Consider the following 21,590-nt stretch of genomic DNA (forward strand, 5'->3'; position numbering starts at 1 on the left):
ATGGATACTAGTAATGATGCATCCCTATTCTCTCCATGATCAGAGGAGCATGCCAATTATATGAGGTGCTGTGGAACACAGGCAGGACAATGCTGTCGCAGTCGTCTTGTTTGTGGGCTTCCTGGAGGCACCTGGTTGGCCACTGTGTGAATAGACTGCTAGACTTGATGGACCTTTGGCCTGATCCAGCATGGCCTTTCTTATGTTCTGAAGTGAAACCATGATGGTGGAAACATCCAGTAAGCCTCACTGCAAAACATACCTCCTACACTCCTACGCTCCTGCAAGTGTCCTGACTAATGGAAGGGAAGGAAAAGGATAAAGACAGTGAACACCAGCGGCCTCACCGATATGCAATGCCCTGAGACACACCATAGGTGAACGATGTGGAAATCAGGGCTTAGGTCAGTACTTTGGGGCCCATACAAACCTGTGCATTGCACTACCAGGGAAAAGCAAATGGGGCTGTTCAGAGAGAACTGTGACTAGCCCAAGGTCACCCTGCAGACTTCATGTGGAGGAGTGGGGAATCAAACCCGGTTCTCCATATTACAGTCCGACGCTCTTAACCACTACACCTTGCTGGCTCTTGTTAATATTACACACTCATTAATTTTAAAATATCGGGGGGGACGGGACAAAATGAAGAGTCTGAATGAGGTAATGTCACAAGGGTCGGTTACCTGTTATCTCCCTCACTGTTTGGAAGACGTTTAAATTCTGCGGGTCAATGGCTTCAATCATGTGATAAGGGTCCCTGGAAGACAACAAAGAGACCATTAACAACCCATGTTGATGGGTCTGCTCTTCACTCATTAAGAAGCTGGAATTTGGGGAAGATTCAACAGGATCTCCCCAATGCCCCCCCTCAGTTGCTTATGGACAAGTGAAAGGAAAGGGATTCTTGTTTGGAAGGGTCCAGATTCAGTCCTTCCTCTGACGCTCTCCTCAGAGAAGCTGGAAGAAGGTCAAGGATCAGCAGGGGAAGGCAAAGCAAGGGCACACAGTGCTCCTGAGGTGAGTTAGGCATCACAGCTCACTGCCCCACTGTTAAACATAAGGAAAAACCACCTTATTTAGAAAGCTCAGTGTTATAGAGGTATTCCATTTCTTACATCTGCATTAAAAAAATAATAATTCCACGGAGCCATATTTCTCTCAGGCTCAATCCTGACACCAGATCAAATCACAGTTAAGGATGCTGACCTATATTTTGGCACGGCACCTGATCTAACAAACCACTGTTTGTGATTGGCAAGAAAACCAGAACTGAAGTGGTTTGCAAACTGCGGGATCTAACTGCTGCTCGGTCTGCTCTCTAGACTGTCTGGCCACTGCTCCACTCCAAAGGCAGCAGAGGGACAGAAGGAATGATGAGCAGGCGGAACATGGAAGCAGACAAGACGCTCGGCATCATGGCTGACCTACCTGCTTAGAAGCTGAAACCGTGGTTTGGTTCCAAACTCTGGGTAGCAAAAACATCAGTTTGCCAGGATATCTGACCCACAGCTGTGTCTTACCTATTCCTACATCACTTTATCAACTAAACAAATGCATTTAAGGGTATATTTAATGAAATTTTTAAAAGTACAGTTGTTTGCTTCACTCTACCTAATTATTTTGTGGATAGGGTTGCCAACTCTGAGTTGGGAAATACCTGGAGATTTTGGAGGTGGACTCTGGGGAGGGTGGGGTTTGGATAGGGGAGGGACTTCCATGGGGCGTAATGCCATAGAGTCCATCTTCCAAGCTGCCGTTTTCTCCAGGTGAACTGATCTTTCTCGCCTGGAGATCAGTTGTAATCCTAGGAGATCTCCAGTCACCACCTGGAGGTTTTATCCAATATAGTAAACTCAACTGTAATTATGAGTAGTAGTCAAAGAACACAGTTGTAGGCCAATATTAACACAGTCAATTCTTTGTTTCCTTGTTCCTTGTTTACAAGATTTCCTGTTTCAAAGTTTTTTTCTTCAGCCATCCCAAAGGTGATTCAGCTTATGGATATGTGAGGTATGGACCTAAGAATAAGAAAGAAACCTTGTCAGGTCCATACCTCACATGTTACTGTGCTTGAATATACATACAACTATTTGAGTGTTCTGAGAATATATAATAATATCCAGATGCTGGATCAGGCTCTATGTCCCTTTGGGGTGGGTGAAGAAAAAAACCTTGAAACAGGCTAGTTCTACCCTACAAATTATAAGGACATAACCCATCATTTTATGAAGAAAAAAGGAAATCTTGTAAACAAGGAGCAAGGAAACAAAGAATTTTCTGTTGACTTTATTTTCATGGACTTTATTTGGACATACTCACTGACGTATAATACACTTGTGCCCTGCTGCATTACGATATAAATAGTGTAACATAACAGTGTATAATAATTGGGTTACTATATATAGTATGTTATAATACAAATAGAAAAGGGCAAGAGCCCAGTAGCACCTTAAAGACTAACAAAAATATTTTCTGGTAGGGTATGAGCTTTCGTGAGCCACAGCTCACTTCTTCAGATACTGAAGTATCTGAAGTATCTGAAGAAGTGAGCTGTGGCTCATGAAAGCTCATACCCTACCAGAAAATATTTTTGTTAGTCTTTAAGGTGCTACTGGACTCTTGCCCTTTTCTACTACTGCAGACAGACTAACACGGCTACCCACTGTGAATTATAATACAAATACGTTAGTATGATGTTATAATACAGAGATTGACTGTGTTAATATTGGCCTACAACTGTGTTCTTTGACTACCCCCTGGAGGTTGGCAACTCTATTTGTGGAGAAGACAAGTTTTGACAGAGTTTGTGTACCAGGGGCTTTTTGACTCACAATGAAGATTCTTAGGGCCAAGCTAGACAATATCATTTTGGGCAAGCTTACTTTCCCTGCAGGCTCATGGCCACTGCAAGAAATGCCATTTTAAAAATCAGTGGGAGCCCAATTCGGCTCGAAACTGTGGTGTGGGGGGAGGTGAAGCAACCGAGTCTCCAGTGGCCAAACAGAAGCAGCTGCTGGGCAAAAGCCCCACCTGACCCTGACCCCTTTTTAAAAACACCACATTGGGGACCTACTACTACACAACGTTAGTGATCAGTGCATGATTTGAATGTGGAATTTGGGCTTCTTTTGCCAACGTTTGGACGTATTTTAGTGTTGACTACGAACAGAGCAAGACTGTCTTCATTGCCATAAACACATCTTGAATAAAGGAGCCTGCCTTCTGATAAGGTGCTGAGCAACTCAAAACAAAGCACACCCCTACAGTGATGTGTTTTCACAACAGAGTATTTGAAGTAAATAAGCTCTAGGCTTCTGCAGGCACACACATACACACACACACCCAAAAAAACCCCGTTCTTGCGCAATTCTTTGTTCACGGCACAAAGGCGTTCATCGCAAGCTTTCCCTGCGTCCCCTTCAGATGCCAGCAACTGGTTCAAAGGCGACTAATTGGGCCAGGGACCTTCTGCGATGGGCCCGGAGGAAGGAGAAGCGCGGCAAAGAAATGGGGGTCAACGTCAGGTTTCAGAATGAGGTTGGCAGGAGGGAAATTGAATGTTCCCATAAAGCCCAAAAGACTTCGCCGAACATGACGCCATTAATTCCTGCGGCTTAGCCTCATCGCTACCCTGCCACCGTGCAACCTATTTCATCCTGGATTATCGTTTTTAATTATGCTTTTTGCTCAGCGTGTAGCGGCTGAAAAAGGACTGAAAGACAAAATGCTTCAAGGTATGAAAAGTTCAGTCAGGGAACGACAAAATGACTATTTACTCCTTACATTATTAAATCCACTCTTTCCTTAAAAGGGGGGGGTGGATAAAAAAAATGCAAGGGGTAAATAGCCATTCTGTAGATGCTCCTTCCTCCAAGAGTTTTACAGATACCATGGACTACCAAAATGATAAATCAGTGGGTTAGAGATCAAATCAAGCCAGAACTGTCCCTAGAAGCTAAAATGCCTAAACTGAGGCTAACATACTTTGGTTACATTATGAGAAGACAAGAGTCACTGGAAAAGACAATCATGCTAGGAAGGGTTGAAGGCAGCAGGAAAAGAGGAAGACCCAACAAGAGATGGATTGACTCAATCAAGGAAGCCACGGCCCTTAGTTTGCAAGACCTGAGCAAGGCTGTTGACAATAGGATGTTTTGGAGGACATTAATTCGTAGGGTTACCAAAACCTGGAAATAACTTGATGGTAGTTAACACATACACACACACACACCTTCCTTCACATAATTCAGGGTGGAATACAAGGTTCTCCCCTTCTCCATTTTATCCTCATGGGGCTGACAGAGAACGTGACCGGCCCAAGGTCATTCAAGAAGCTTCTTGGCTGAATGCAAATTCTAACTCAGCTCTCACAAGACCAATATTCTAACCACTCCTGCAGTCAGTGGTTAAAGCTTGGCATGGTGTCTGAATTGACAAACCATATTTAGGGCAATTGTATCATGTCTGGAAACTGCTTTACCCCAAAGATTTCCCTACCTCGGGTCCCAGTAGCTTTGGAGAAAAAGTGATATTATAAATACTTTAAACAGACTAAATAATAAAGGATAGAATGAGCACACAGAATGAGCACACAAAGTTCCAACAACCTTGACATGGGTTGACATTTCCCAACATTTCCCAACACAAAGTCCCAACAACCTTGACATGGGTTGGCATTTCCTACAGACAGAAATGCAATTGTTTTGAGTTTGTGAGTCCTGGATCGTGGATATACTGGGACAAAAAATCCCAACAACAACCATGACGAGTGTGTGCAGAACACAGATCTCAGTTCCAAACCTTTAGAGACTTAGGGTCTTTTTTGAAGTTGACTTTGTAGTGCGGGAGACTCTACAGCCTTGTGCACTCTAGTAATGTCAGGAAATCCAGCACACAATGGGTTGCATACCACGAGTCCCTTCCACTAAGAGAAAAGCTCCCTGCAGTGAAGAATGGCTTTTCTGATTGAGAAAGGACCCTTTCGTTGTTGAAGGAAGTCTTTCTCTGTTGGAGAAAAATTTGGTGAAGGGGAAACGAGAATCCAACCCATAGTGTTGAAGGCTACAACATGGTTCCTTCCTACGCCACACTGCCCCAACCCCCAGGAGGCGTGAGGCTGACGGGATGTTTTCATTCCATTATTCAAAGACACAAAAGGGGCACAGTCATAAATCTTTGCGCTCACCCGTGGATTCCAGTGACCAGGAAGATCAGATTCCCATTGATCTTGGTGCAGTTGACAAACTGGTCAATGTTATTGGAGTCGACCGTCTGCGCATACATCAAACTTCCCGTACCTATGCCGTCACATGCTGCAAAACAACAAACTACCTTGTAAAAATAGGCATCGATATCTGTAGACTTAAAAATATATATAACCTGAATTCATGAAGAACTGTGACTAATATGCAATTAATCAGGAAAATCAAAAAAAGAACCATCAGTTTTCCTCAAATCAGATAGGACTATGGCTTAGAATCAGATGGGGTGAGGAGGGAGCTGCGGGACAAAGGTAACCCCCAGAAAGTTGACAAATCACAGCAACTGAAGATCACCTGACGGAGAAGTTCAGTTAGAGGCAGGACAAATCTTACCCTGATCTCTATTCAGGACATCATGTGCACAGTTAGCAAGAACAAAGGGGGAGTGAGGTGGTTGTGGCTTAGAGGTACGGAAGCAGTATTGTTATAGATGTAAAATTTCCAGAAATTTTGAAGCCAGAGGAAACAAACAAATAGATTTTTACAGGTAAAACCCCCAAAACTTCAGGGGAAAATGCAATATACTTTTGCTAATTAGCACATATACTAATATATATACTTCTATAAGAAAAACTGCACGTTTATCCGAGATAGAGTTGCAAACTGCTGCACCCTCCACTACCACAGCCAATATAGCTTTCATGTGGCCATCAGAGAGGTAGGAAAAAAATAAAGCTGAAGGTAGAAAATGGATTATGTAGTAAATTATCATAAGCAGAGTTGTACCATTCAAAGTCAACTCTGCTTAGGACTGCATTGCCAAACTCTCATTTAAGCTCTGGACCAGAGGAGTCAGACATACAGCCTGGGGGCGAGATCTGGCTTCTTGGGAGCTCTTTTCCGGCCTGCGAGCCGGCCACCACCCCCCCGCCCGCATCTTGATCTGGTGAGCCCACTGTGGGTTCACCAGCCAAGACAGCTGCTGCCCCCCCCCCCCCACAGTCCTGATCTGGGTTGGTGAGGCATGCTCTGACAAAGTGATATTTATGTAATATGTCATATCTGCTGATTAGATAGGGTTGCCTGGTCCCCCCCCTCTCAGGAGAATTTTTGGGTGGTGCCTGAGGAGGGCGGGGTTTGGGGAGGGGAGGGACTTCAACGCCATAGAGTCCAATTGCCAAAGCCGCCATTTTCTCCAGGGGAACTGATCTTTATCGGCTGGAGATCAGTTGTAATAGCAGGAGATCTCCAGCTATTACCTGGAGGTTGGCAACCCTATGACTAGACTTACTCGCTTCAATCTTGGCAGCCACAGCGTTGGTACTAGAATCAATTAAAATCCTGAACTAATTATTTAGAGCTAGAGTTGATACCCTCACTGCATGACCTCCATCAAACTAGAATATTTGTTACATTTATACCTGAAACAAACCATACCGAGACTTGAATTAACATTTCCTGAACTGAGACTACCATCTGCTAATCCAGAAATAATACTGGCTGCTTATGAATTCATAATCAGAGAACTATTTTTGAGCTAGAATTTGTTCTAGAATGTGAATTAATGCTGGCTAAATTTACATTTATCATAGTTGAGTTTTAAAAATCTTTTAAATGTTTAATGTCTACAAATTAATTATTGAACATGTCTTTCAACTGGTGAAGTTAACGATTCAATTAGTTATATAATAATTGCAAGGTTGACACACTGAGTGATAAGTAGGATAGCTGAAAGACTCATAACTGTTGCATGGTGTTAGATAGTCAAATTAACAGATTTACTGATTCTACAGATTATGTTGGAGGGTCTATTATATAAAGCTACCTTTTCAAATGGTTAATAGAGTATATGAATAGACTTCCAGATAAAAATCTCTAATTGGTTGAGGAAAATGTGTCCTAATAAAAGGGATCACAATCAGGAACAAAAAGAGGTTGATACAAAGTTTCTTCTATTTTTACATCATCATGCATTATAATGAAAAATATTTCTATAGCATAATTTGCAAAACCTGAAGAAAGAAATTGTCACATCAAACAGAAGTACAGAAAGTTGGAATAACTTTTTCAAGAAAGAGAGATGGGACCAAAAATTAGAGAAATGGGAATCTAAACGGCAGAAGAAGAAGAAGAAGAAGAAGAAGAAGAAGAAGAAGAAGAAGAAGAAGAAGAAGAAGAAGAAGAAGAAGAATTTTATTTTATTTTATTTTATTTTATTTTATTTTATTTTATTTTATTTTATTATATTTTATTTTATTTTATTTTATTTTTTTACAATACCAGGGAAACATAACATCATGACAGACCTGTAGACTCTAAGTTTGGATTCGACAGAGCAGAACATATGGACTATCTAAACAGGACCGAATTTTTATACTGGAAAAGAATAAAGTAAAAGCTTTGGCACGTATACTGAATTAGGCTTGCCAGTTAATTTGATGAACTCTGATGGTTGCAGAATTTTTCTCTGGTCTTGGTCATGGAGATAACGGCTTTTGGGGAACGTGCTTCCTTCCCTGTGTCCCACCCTGTTAAAAGGGTGCGTGTTTGCAGGAGGGAATCTGAGTCCCTGTCTGCAGGGGTCCCAGTTGTATAGCAACTGCAGGGCTAAGAAGACCCCCTACTGATTAAGTCCTGCATCTAGTCCTGCATCCTGGCTCACATAGTGGCCAACCAGTTCCTCTGGAGGTCCAACAGCCGGGCATAGAGGCCGAGGCCTTCCCCTGATAAGAACCTAAGAAGAACCCTGCTGGGTCAGACCAGTGAGGGTCCATCTAGTCCAGCATCTGGTCTCACGCAGCCAACCAGTTCCTCTGGAGGGCCAACAACAGGGCACAGAGGCCGAGGCCAACTTCCGCTGATGTTGCCTCCTGCTCTGGTGTTTAGAGGTTTGCTCTGAATATGGAGGGTCCATTTAGTTACAATGGCTAGTAGCCACAGATGGACCTCTCCTCCATGAATCTGTCAAAACCGCTTGTAAAGCGGTCTGCGGCCATCATCACTACATCCTGTGGCAGTGAATTCCACATTTTAGTCCACACACTGGGTAAAGAAGTATTACTTTTTAGTCCATCCTGAATCTACTGCCCAACAACTTCACAGGTTGCCCCCTGTATTCTAGTATTTTGAGAGAGGCCATCAAAGCTCTCTCCGTCCATGTTCTCCACCCCATGGGATCCTACTGAACACACCACAGACCTCTGTGCAGGGCAGAGGTAGAGCTGTGTTTCCTTCCTTCGTTCCTACTTTCTGTAGTGTGAAGGAGGCATGCTGGCCTCCAGAAAAACTGACCTGTCAGATTTTACATTCACTCTATCTTGTATATCCTTGACCTTTACATATGCTAGCCTGTGACATGTGCAACTCTCATGTAGGTTATGGATCTCTGACATGCCAACACTGCCTATGCAACACCATAAGTTCTTCTGTCCCATCAGCCTCATGCTTGCATTCGGCCGTAGACCTTACATGTTATATCATATCTGGAAACTCATATTGCTGGAATTTCCACGAATGTATGTCATTCTTGGTCTTGAAGGAAATGAATAGTATTAAATGACAATTGCAAAATGTGAATGGCTTAAACTGCCTTAAATAAAGAATAAAACATCATAAATCAAGAAATCTGATATAATTTCTTCTGCAGAGAACACATTTGAAAACACAGGATGCCACACTATTCAGAAATGTTCTTAAGGGTGCGTCCTATTTTTCACGTGCCCTGAATAAGACAAAAAAGGTGGGATTCCTATTTTTGTGAAGGAGTCTCTTGGGGAATGTGGGATGAACTCTTAGCTAGAGAGAGTTGGTATCTAAGGTTAGGAGGGAACAAACTGAAGTTAGTCACATGGGTGTCTATGCCCCCAACTACAGGGTTAGTTAATTTTTGTGATTCCCTAATGAAGACCATTCTATAATTTAGGAAAAAGAAATGCAGACTGTAGGAGACATGAATACTGTAATTGATTCTCACCCAGAAACATCTGCATTAACAGCTGTAACCATGAACCATGTTCCAAGGGTGTTTTCTAAACAGTAAAGTAGGGGGAAGTTGGTGAAATGTTCCAGATATCTTTACCCAAACGAAAGGGATTATACTACTTCTTAAGCCAGGCAGAATTCTTACTCTCGCCTTTGTAGTTAAGACTAGCTCTATCTATTGTTGATTGCAGCCAAAATACAAATTGACACAGATGGAAGAAAAGAAAATTTCCAAATATGACCCCTTTAAAATCTGATCCAATATCTTTGCCAGGACAGAGGCCAGACTGACTGGCCTGTAGTTTCCTGGATCATCACTCCTCCCTTTTTTTTGAAGACTGGGATAACATTTGTGCTCCTCCAGTCTTGTGGCACATCTTCCCTCCAAGAGGTTTTGAAGATGATGGACAATGGCTCTGCAAGCTCTCTAGAAAGTTCTTTGAGCACTCTCGGGTGCATACTGCCTGGCCTGGGGGACTCATCCAATGCAGCCAGGTGCTTCTCAACTACCTCTCTATCTATGTCAACCAGCAGCCAAGATGTCATGCCTTGCCTACTACCATCTCTAAATGAGTTCTTCTTCAGGGAACAAAATTGAGGCAAAATAGGCATTGAGCCTTTCTGCTTTCTCTCTGACCGAGTTTCTCCATTTTCATGCAACAGTGGGCCTATGGCCTCTTTTCCCTTGCATTTGCTCCTCACATTTCTGAAGAAGTTTTTCTTGTTGTAGCGAGCCTCCCTGGCCAGCCTCAGCTCATTGTGAGCTTTGGCCTCTCTGATGGCTGACCAACAATGCCTAGCAACATGCAGATACTCTTCTTTAGAGGTAAGTCTTTCTCTCCATTTTTTGAACATTTTTTTTTCTTCCTTAGTTCATCATGGAGTTATCTGTTCACCCACATTAGCCTCTTGGATCCCCTACCATGTTTCCGTCTTGTTGGAATAGCGATGGTTTGAGCTTGCAAGAGTTCTTCTTTTAGGAGAGCCCACCCTTCACTTGCTCCTTTCCCATCCAGTAGTCCTGCCCATGGAATGACTCTCAAGATGCCTCTGAGTTCATTAAAGTCTGCCCTACTAAAATCTAACATACATGTCTGGCTACAAACTTCCTTGTTCCCTCACAGCAAAAGGTCCCTTTCCCTGAGGGTCCCCACCACCTTCACCTCATCTACTATCTCTTGCCTGTTGGTTAATATTAAGTTGAGTATGGCTGAGCCCCTCATAGCTACCTCCACCCTTTGAAAAAGGAAGTTGTTGGCCAGGCAGATCAGGAAGTTGCATGACTGTGGATGTTCAGCAGAGATCTATCTATCTCCAGGAAAGAATGACTGCTTTAATGCTACCAATACCGATACCAAAAACCTTTAATGGCATAAATGGTTTAATGCTACAAATAGTCCCATGATTAAATTCTTTATTAGTACAGGATTCTAAAATCCAGGAAAAAAATCCCGAGAGAGATTCTGAGTAACAGAGATTCTGTTGCCGATAATATCTCATAATAGGGGCATTTATGAGTGTGCAGTTTTCAAGAACAAGAAAGAAAAGATGAAAGGGACAAGTTAAAAATCTAATACAGAAATGTGCTGTATTTCTCAACAATTTGCAACTTTACAACCCAGAAAATTTAAATCTGGACTTCCTAAATAAGTATCACATTTTTCAGGTAATGGTAACAACAGACTGAGAGGCAGTAGCAGCAGAAGAAGCTATCCATCAAATCAAAAAGTTAAAGAAGAAGACAGCTACTGGATCTGAGAGCTTTGTTGCGGAATGTTATAAAATCTCTGGGCAGATCTGTAGTTGAATCTTGGCACTGTCTAAGAATCAGTGTCTTACCGAGGGATGGAAAAGATTCTAGGAGCATTGAATTGTACAAATAAATCTCTCTTTTGAATGCAGATTACAAAATACTGCCAGATACTGTGGCAAACAGTGTGATCCTAAGTGGAGTGATGCCCTTCTAAGTCATTTGAAGTCAATGAGCTTAGAAAGGTTTAACTTTGTTTAGGCTTGAACGGCAAATGAGTTTGTCGTGAAGTATATTGACAATGACCAAATGGGACATCTTGGTACAAAGAATGTGCTTCTTTTCTGTATGAACTGATGTCAGACGTGGAAGGAAAAGACCCTTATAAGCTTTTCTGAGAAATGGCTCTAAGGAATATTATCCCTGATAAAAGTTATTTTAGGGTGTAAAATTTCATTAAGAGCCCCACAATTTGTTTAGAACAATGCAAGTGACTACATTTAGATAAAACATTATATTCCACACCACTATTCAAAAAAGGGTGGAAATGTGCAGTGTCTGAAGCCACACTTGTTTTTGCACTCGACTAACGACCAACCTTAATTATCTCTAACTGTATTGATTATTTTTCAAATTGTTCAGTTCCCAGTCAGGCCAGGTTTAAAGACTGCTTTATTGAACGTGTGTTGCAAAGGTGTTGTTTAACAAGGTTGTGTTTGCAGTTGTTTTGCTAATTTCTCCGCTGTTGTCGGGCTGGGAGCTTTGTGCGTGGGCGGCAAGCTCTGCTGAGAGATGCACAACATTAAGGGTGGGGGGGACCCCTTTCAGGGCCCATATCTCAGCCCCCCCTGACCCAATCTTTACAAAACTTGGGAGTCTTTCAATAAACGTCCTTTGAAGCTCTGCCAAAAGTTTGGGACCTCTAAGCCCAAAAATGCCCCCCCCAGAGCCGCGGAAAGGAGCGGTTGTGTTTTTAATGGTTTTATTCGGCCGAATTTGTTTCCGAACTTTGAATTCCCGCCGAATTGAACGGATCCGAAGTGGGGGAGTTCGGACTTCGGCACGTACCGGACCCACAAGGGCCAAATTTGGCCGAATCCGAACTGTACCGAATTTTTTTTTTGACAGCCCTAGTAGGAGAAGCATTTACTGTGGCAACCCCATTGCTTACTAGGAATTTTTAATCGCTCCCGAGAGTATGCAAGACAGCTAAGTTACTTTCCACTCCTACAGTTAATGAATGGTTAGTCAAAAGTATCCACTGGAGAAATGGACAACCTTGCTTCATTGACTCCATTTCTTCCATGTTGGAATAGGAATAGTGTGGTCTTTTGATGTGTAAGTATTGTGTGTGTGTTATACTTCCGTAATTTAATGTGGGCTTTTATTTGTACGTTGCTGTGGGTAAAAATGTAGGTCTCTACAGTAAGTAGGGTCGACAGTTGCCCCCTTGCACTGGCGGGAAGTTTTTGGGGCTGGGGTGGCGATCGTGCATGTGGCTATGCATGACAGGAAGGACGGTCAGTGAGGAAACCCCAGATGAAGCAAGACCAGGCTCCAGAGTTGATGCTGAACCTGGGAGGAGACAAGAGACCAGTGAAGAGATTTAAAGAAGAGAGTCTGGGAATGAGAGCATTGAGAAAGAGGAACAGTTTTGGTTGCAGAGTGTTGATAGAGCTGAATAAAAAAGGGCACCAAGAGAAGAACAAAGAGAAAAATGCAGGAAGGGGTTTGAAGGAAGGGCTATTGTTCAGTGGCAGAGCATCTGCTTTGCATTCAATAGGTCCCAGGTTCAATCCTTGGCGTCTCCAGTTAAAAGGACCTAGCAGAAGATGATGTGAAAGACTTCTTCTTGAGACCCTGTAGAGCCATCCCCAGTCACACTAGACCATGCTGATCTTGACAAGCCAAAGTTCTGACTCAAGGTAGCTTCATGTATGTATTCATGTATGGGTGAAGGCAAGATATACCAAAGGGCCTTAGGTTGAGGGCCAAACTAATGTTGTGGATACTGATAAAAATATGGGTTTGACTGATCCTTTACTAATGTTTGCTAGAAGTAAACAACTTTAATTTTAAACTGAGCACAACAATCACTTTGTGATTGTTTAGAAACAGGAATGCAGAAAATACAATATTAAAGGATTGGAGAAATCCAAGTAAATACAGATAGCTTTAATGATCTGGTGATTTTCTTTTGGTTGTATCTTAACTTCAAAAAATCTATTGGGAAAGAAACAAGAATAGAAAATGGCTGCTACAGGAGGCAGAGACAAAAACACACAGGAAGCCCAGGTACAGGGGTAATTTTTTATCCCCTCTCCTAAAATGCTAGAACTTGAGGACATCCAATGAAGCTAATGGGCAGTAGATTCACGATGGACAAAAGGAAATACTTTTTTACACAGAGAGTGATGAAAATGTGGAATTTGCTGCCAGAGGATGTCGTGATGGCCAAAGGCATAGACAGCTTTAAAAGAGGAATAGACAGGTTCATGCAAGGTAAGTCTATCAGTGGCTACTAGCCATGGTAACTAAAGCAACCCTCCACGTTCAGAGGCAGTCAACCTCTGAATCCCAGTGCCAGGAGGCAACCTCAGGGGAAGGCTTCGATCTCTATGCCCTGTTGCTGGCCCTCCAGAGGAAGTGGCTGGCCTCTGTGAGAGGTAGGATGCTGGACTAGATGGACCACCGGTCTGATCCAGTAGGACTCTTCTTATGTACTTATGGAGGCCTCGACCTCTATGTCCTGTTGTTGGACCTCCAGAGTAACTGGTTGGCCAGTGTCTGAGACAGGATGCTGGACTAGATGGCCCACTGCTACAACTGAAGTGTTGTTTTCATCTGCACAGACATTCAGATCTCCAGGGGCCAGTCAGAAGCCCTGCTGGACAGGAGCCCCATTTCCTAAAAACACCAGGAAAGACACTGACGGGCACCACGAGGAGACTACTTTTGGGGACTCCTGGGGCAGTAAACAGCACTCGTAAGTATAGGAATGGCATGGTACGAGTATCATGAAACTGACTGCATGGATTTACTGCAAGTAATGTAAATAAAGAAAAGAAATAGATAAACACCAAGATCATCGAATCATAGAGTTGGAAGGGACCACCAGGGTCACCTAGTCCAACCCCCTGCACAATGCAGGAAATTCACAACTACCCCCCCACCCACACACCCAGTGACCCCTACTGCATGGCCAGAAGATGGCCAAGATGCCCTCCCTCTCATGATCTGCCTAAGGTCATAGAATCAGCATTGCTGACAGATGGCCATTTAGCCACTGCTTAAAAACCTCCAGGGAAGGAGAGCCCACCACCTCCTGAGGAAGCCTGTTCCATTGAGGAACTGCTCTGTCAGAAATTTCTTCCTAATGTTTAGCCAAAAACTCTTTTGGTTTAATTTCAACCCGTTGGTTCTGGTCCGACGTTCTGGGGCAACAGAAAACAACTTGGCACCATCCTTTACATGACAGCCCTTCAAGTACTTGAAGATGGTTATAGTATTATCAAGATATGTCATCCTACCTTTGGGGCAGATGTCCGTACACGGCTTGCAGGTCTTAATACCATTTTCTTCAACTTCCATCTTGGGGCTGGGGCAGGCCCGAACACAAGAGCTGATATCCACCACAAAGTTATCTGGAAGAAGGACAGAGCAGTGTTGAAAAGCAACCCATCTGCAATGGATCCTCCAAGAATCTTTTTTAACAAAGAGCCAACAGGGCGAGTCATGCGCGGGGCCCTCCATTTCTGCTGCTGCTTTCCCTGTTGCATTCCATATATTTGTCTCAGATGCTGCATTTTATCTTTTGAAGTTTTATCTGAGCGTGTGTTTGCCTGTATTCCCGCTGCTTTTTGGTGTTGCTAATTTCAACAATCTTTAAAAGTTTTCATTTCCCTCAAGATACTGATGCTGTAACTTCATCTTAATGAGGTTTGTATTCTGGAATATGTTTGAAATGTTATTTTAGCATCAAAGGAGAGACAGTCGCAGCCAAGCTGGTAACCAACCACGGGATCAAATCAAAGAGGCTTTTGAATTATCTTGGTCTCAAGCACATTCAGACGCCAGCCCGCGTTCCCTGTGCATTCAGAACTGAAGACAGTGGCAATTAACTTTCCAAAACAATGGCCAAAAGGGAATACAGATGCTTCCCCCCCCCCACAAAATATGATATTTATTTCAATAACAAATCAGTAAGATGCCACTCTAATCCCAAACATCAGACCAAGTACACACAGCTTGCCTACTTAGCTGCAATCCACCACAACTCACAGAGTCAAAAAGTCATGGCCCGCCCTCGTTAATGGTGAGGTGCTTGGGCCGGTGCAGACGAAGAGTACCCAGGTCCAAATCCTGCAGGACACTGGGGTGAACGGTGCAGCCAAAGCAGATACAGAAGGGGAGCCCCTGCTCTGGTTGCCAACTTTTACATGGAAGAGAAGAGGAGTCGTCCCTTTCCCCACTCCTTGGTGTGGACTTTTCTCCCAGCCACCAGAAGAGATCCAGCCTGGGGGGAAATGGTCCTGGGTGATCAGAATATAGCCACAATCCTCTGGCATTTAGTCAAGGGCTCGAAATGGTGGAACTCCCTGCCCCAGGATTGTGGTGAGGGCTGCTAACAGGGAAGGCTTTAAGAGGGGAGTGGGCATGTTCATGGAGAAGAGGGCGATCCATGGCTACTAGTCAAAATGGATACTAGTCATGATGCATAACCTATTCTCTCCAGGATCAGAGGAGCAGGCCTATTATCTTAGCTGCTGTGGAACACAGGCAGGATAAATGCCGCTGAGTATTTGCTACTTCTGAGCCAATGGGGTCCTGCTGACTGCCCTCGGTAGCTATTCTAAGGTTAAATCCGCGAATCATACTTTATGCGCCCTGATAAAGATGAGCCTGTTCTGATCTGACATTACCAGACCACGCAACACTTAAATTTCGAGAAAAGGTCAAAGACAAAAGATAATTCCCACTTAGTTTGAGGGGAAATGAAAATGAGACTTTGCTCAAGGAAAGGAAATGACAGAGAGTGTTCCGCAAGCGACACTTGGCACACGCTCATGAGCCAGCGATTGGAGAGGAGCTGAAATTTGGACCACACAAACCATAATATTGAACAGGTTTTTTTAAGCTTTCAAGAAAAGGGTGTTATTAAAATGTCAGCACCTAACAATGCCAGTTCTTAGAATAACTTATGACTTCAAGTTATTGCTGTTGAAAGAAAGAAGCCGAATTATTACAGCGGCTGCATAATTAACTTGGCTGAACAGCCGACGTCCTTAGCAACAGGTTCTCAAAGGATCGCTTGAAAAGGGTTGTGCTTCACGGGGGGTGAAGGTGGGGGTGGGAAACCACACTCACGCCACTTACGTGGGCACTTTTTGACACAGAAAGCGCCGTAGGTGTATTTGCCGTCTCGGTTGGTCTCCATCTGGAAGGTGGCAGGGTTGTATACCGAGGTCTGGGGACATTGTGTGACGCAGGCCCCGCTGTCATTGAAATTCAAGCACGCCTACGAGACAAGAGAACTCTGCATCAGTACGCGGCAGGAGGGTGCGGAAGTACAATGACGCTGACCCTTTCCGAAAGCAAAACTGTTTCACTGACCGGTAACCCCCCTCCCCAAAATCGTTCAGCAGTGGCAGGTCCCACCAAATAAATAACAAGTCAGTTGCATCGAAAGAGTTGTCTGAAGATTTTCATTAAGTTAAAAGAAGGGCCCAGAGTATATGCAGCTTTCCCCTCTACTGTACCTCCACAGCACAAAATGCTGACCCACAGAATTACTGTCTGTCTCAACAAAGCATACGGAATAAGGTTGCCAGTTCCGGGTTGGGAAATACCTGGAGATTTTTGGGGCAGAGCCTGAGGAGGGTGGGGTTTGGGGAGGGGAGGGACTTCGATGCCATAGAGTCCAATTGCCAAGCAGCCATTTTCTCCAGGGTAACTGATCTCTGATTCTAGATGGCCAGCTGGGGTTGCCATGTCCCTCTTCGCCACCAGCGGGAGGTTTTTGGGGCCGAGCCTGAGGAGGGTGAGAGTTTGAGGAGGGGCGGGACTTCAGTGCCATAGAGTCCAATGGCCAATCAGCTGCTTTCTCCAGGTGAATGGATCTCTATCAGCTGGAGATCAGTGGTAACAGCCGGAGATCTCCCACTAGTACTTGGAGGTTGGCAACCCTATGACCAGTGTATCTAAATATGATGTTCTGGTTTGGTAGAAATGAGGCTTGGAAATGGTACACTTATGAATTTAGAAAGAAAAATGTGTACAATTGTAATGGAGTGATTAATGCACAAAAGGATAATTAGAGACCTGCTTGAATCAATGGGAACAGCTACAGGAATCTTTACGTCTCTGGATTGAGGTCTCCAAGAAGCGTTTTAAGAGCTGAAGAGCCCTTGGGCCTCCCATTTAATTTCAACTTCCAGGCTCTAAATACCTCTTCGTACTCCAGTGACAGACACGGCTTGGCTTTCAAGAAAGCTTCCACAAATGAAGAATTGTAGATGTATGGGGGTGTCGGGGGGGAGCCTTTACTAGTCATTTTCATAGTAAGATGCTGAAGGCTAAAGGAGACAGGCATTGTGCCAGAATTTCTCTTAATACATCATAAACAAATGTTTTTTTTCTTTTAAATTAATACAGAACAGAACTCATTTATATCTTTTCCTCAATCCACTGCCTTTAACCACTGTTGTTGTTTTTGAAGCTCCTTATCATCATAATAAATTGCTTAATAACTTTATTATAATAATCTCTTTTTTAAAAAGCTAAGGACATCTACAAGATGAAAAGCTTACAAAAAGTATCTATTTAAAACCAATCTGGAAAAGTCAGCATATTTTAAATTTGCAGCTACAAGTCTTTGTTTAGAAGATCCAAAGTGATGGAGAGATCATGTTGCTTGGCCTCCTCTCATGGACGCTACACAGGAGCTGCAAACAGGCCCTAGAATGGCACCACCACTTTTTGAGTATGTGAAGCTGCCTCCTCCTCAATCAGATCGCTTCTCTATCAAGGTCAGTATTGTCTACTCAGACTGGAAGAGGCTCCCCAGAGCCTCTTGCAGAGGTCTTTCACAACACCTTCTACCCCAACTTCAAGAAGGAGGAGAAGGAGGATCCAGGTAACTATCGACCCGTTACCTGACGGCTATACCTGGACAAGTTTTTGAACAAATCATGGAACAGTCAGTCCTTGAGCATTTAGAAAAGATGGCTGTGATCGCTAAGAGCCAACCAGCATAGGTTTCTCAAGAACAAGTCATGTCAGACTAACCTTATCTCTCTCTCTGTCTCTCTCTCTCTCTCTCTTTTTTAGAAAGTTACCACCTTGCTGGATCATGGAAATCCTGTAGACATGCTCTATGAAGCTGGTGCATTAAACCATACACATGAACACATTAAGCTGCCTTATACTGAATCAGTCCCTAGATCTATCAAAGTCAGTATTGTCTACTCTGACCGGTAGCAGCTCTCCAGGATCTCAGGCAGAGAGGTCTTTCACATCACCTACTTGCCTGGTCCCTTTAACCTGAGATGCTGGAGATTGAAACTGGGACCTTCTTCATGCCAAGCAGAGGCTCTACCACTGAGCCACAGCCCCTCCACCATCTTTGTTTGATCTTGTATAATGATGTGTGAACTCCTTTAGGTTCAGTTCAATAAACTAAGCTATTCCTTCCCCCACCCAAATTAACAAAAAACCTGGAATCTCTACCGGGTCCACATAACATCATCTGGAGTGCGGGGTGGTTTCTGAATATCACCCTTCCAAACTCTCACCTACCCACCTCTCTATTTACTTCCATGGCCTGTCTTGGGATCAGCGCAGAGCCCCGGTGAGCTCCTTCTTGGCACCTGGGATTTTAAAGTCCCAAGAGCTATCTCAAAAAAGACAAAAGGAAGTATTTCGTCACACAACACATAGTTAAATGGTGGAACTCCCTGCCCCAGGATGTTCTGATGGCTGCCAACTTGGAAGGCTTTAAGAAGGGAGTGGACATATTCATGGAGGAGAGGGGAATTCATGGCTAATAGTCAAAATGGATACTAATCATGATGCATACCTATTCTCCCCAGTATCAGAGCAGTCATCTGCTGCAGTCATTTTGTTTGTGGGCTTCCTAGAGGCACCTGGTTGGCCACTGTGTGAACAGACTGCTGGACTTGATGGGTCTTGGTCTGATCCAGCAGGGCTGTTCTTATGGATACTAGTCATGATGCATACACATTCTCTCCAGTATCAGAGGAGCAGGCCTCTTCTATTAGGTGCTGAGGAACGCAGGCAGGACAATGCTGCTGCAGTCGTCTTGCTCGTGAGCTTCCTAGAGGCACGTGGTTGGCCACTGTGTGAACAGAAGGCTGGGTTTGATGGGCCTTGGTCTGATCCAGCAGGGCCTTTCTCATGTTATGTTCTTATGGTCTCGGGTAGCACTGCAAATCCCTCCCCAAATCCTCCTCTCTGCCACTGCTATTCTAACTCAAAAATTGCACTCCTGTGCCTAACACCACAAAGCACCTGGTGAGTGGAGTAGAGTGGGGCTAGTGGAGAGAGGCGCCAGTTCCTTGCATACTCAAATTATGGTCCGACCCAGGGAAAAACCCAGGGAGGGAAAGGGAGGGACTTTGGAATCCAGCTGAGAAAAACAACGACGTACTTCCCCAATTGGTTACCAAGCAAAACAAATCAAACACTCAGGTTCCGAGGTTTGTCATTGATGAACTAACGATTTCATGACACGCCCAGCCTTAAATTTAAGGGGGGTTAATTCCTTGCCAGGTTATTGTTCTACTCTGAGTCCTATTTAAGTGATACCAAGTTTGAGCTGAGACGTTTTTCAAGTTCACAGCAGAACTTCCAAGCACAGCTCTTCTGAACTCAAACTGAAACAGAACATTTGCCAGCGTCTATTTGAGTCGGATTCTTCACACTTATTTCAGCTCTGACATATTCCATTATCTCCCCCAACCGGGGTCCCCGAATCCCCACCTGACAAGTGTGTACACAGGTTTCAAGTGTGATAACCATTTATGCTGATTATTGATTAACACAGCTCAGTTGTGGCCAATATAATTCTTTCAGTAGTACCCACCTCCGGGGAGGCAGCAAACAGAGGCTCGCTGGTGCGGAAGCTGTACCGAAATCAATGGGACTCGCTTCCACATAAATGTTTTCCATATTTTGGCAAAAAGGTCTTACATTCTCTTCTCAGAAAACATGGTGGACGTGTATGCCTGTGCATTTTTAAACCAAGTTGCCCAGATCCTGCAAAATGTTAATTTCAGGGAAGCAAAAATGTATTTTCACTTAAGATAAAAATCACACCAATTAGCATATAAATGGTTTCAAATCTCTATTTGCAAATCTCATAAATGTTTTAATGGGCGAAATAAGCTGATAAGTAACAGAAATGTAATGAAAAAAATAAGAACGCTAAAATGTCTAGCGAACATCTTTCGCTATTGATGTAGCATAATTGAAGGGCCCAGATTCCTCGGAGTAGAAATAAGGAGCAGAGCTGCTGGCGGATTGGGAGAAATGCGAGACGGCTGATACGTACAAAGCAGTCCGTGTCCTTGGGCCCGGAGCAGCCTCCAGCGCATTCGCGGTGGCAGCACTCGCTGACAGAGCGCCCATAGCACCGCCCGTCACATTGCTCGGCACACACCATCTTCGTTACTGGAGTGGGGAGGGCGAGAAAACCACAGACTGATCAGCAGAGAAAACAAAGAGCAGAGCTGGAGATGAAGTCAGATGAGCAGGAAAATAGGAGAACAGCGTGTTAAAGAGGCAATGTCGATACACCTATAAATTACTTATAACACACACACACGCGTATATATACGGTACCATTTTTGTCCATTAACTAATGACACTTTAGAGCAGCTTTTCTCGACCCTTGTAGAACCCTTGAAATAATATTCATGTCTCAGGAAACCCCTGCATATGATTACATATGATTAGCCTATTAATCACTATTTCTCACAGAACCACTAGAGATTTCTCTCGGAACCTTTGGGTTCCGGGGAACCCTAGTTGTTAATGGTTCCTCATCCACTTGGAGAGGAGTGACTAGTGGAGTTCCTCAGGGATCTGTCCTGGGCCCTGTGTTGTTCAACATCTTTATAAATGATCTGGATGAAGGAATAGAGGGGATGTTTATTAAATTTGCAGATGATACTAAATTGGGAGGGGTAGCAAATACAGTAGAAGACAGAGCCAGGATACAGGATGATCTTGATAGGCTGGAGAATTGGGCTAAAACTAATAAAATGCATTTCAACAAAGATAAATGTAAAGTTCTGCATTTAGGTAGGAAAAATCAAATGCACAGTTATAGGATGGGGGAGATTGTCTGAGCAGTAGTGTGCGCGAAAAGGATCTTGGGGTCTTACAGTGCATTCCTGAGGTGTGCCGGCAGCCGTGCCCAAAGGCCTTTGGAGGCCAGCCTACGCCGGCGCAAGGACCCACAGCGCCAGCGTCCAAGTGGCCCCAGCGCTGGTGTACAGGGCCGGACGATGGTCTCTAGCTGCTGCCGTGGCAGCGCCAAGCCCGGACACTGATTGAGCTTGCCGCCAGCGTCCACACATTGGCAAAGGCTGCGACGGCGACCTGGGAGGCGTTCCCGGGGCATAACAGCATCCGTT

General features: G+C 44.0%; 1 protein-coding gene across 1 annotated transcript in view; it reads right to left on the bottom strand.

Moving 5' to 3' along the window:
• ERBB4 (erb-b2 receptor tyrosine kinase 4) overlaps positions 1-21,590 on the bottom strand; it is a 428,412-nt gene that overhangs the window by 191,633 nt on the left and 215,189 nt on the right. The window contains exons 6-10 of the mRNA XM_056861238.1: positions 20,504-20,622; positions 16,309-16,450; positions 14,463-14,576; positions 5,186-5,312; positions 684-757 (exon numbers count right to left, since the gene is read on the bottom strand). Of these exons, the coding sequence (XP_056717216.1) occupies positions 684-757; positions 5,186-5,312; positions 14,463-14,576; positions 16,309-16,450; positions 20,504-20,622 (576 nt within the window). The remainder of the gene's footprint in view (positions 1-683; positions 758-5,185; positions 5,313-14,462; positions 14,577-16,308; positions 16,451-20,503; positions 20,623-21,590) is intronic.

This window comes from Euleptes europaea, chromosome 15, assembly GCF_029931775.1.
Source record: "Euleptes europaea isolate rEulEur1 chromosome 15, rEulEur1.hap1, whole genome shotgun sequence".
NCBI classification, from domain to species: Eukaryota; Metazoa; Chordata; class Lepidosauria; order Squamata; family Sphaerodactylidae; genus Euleptes; species Euleptes europaea.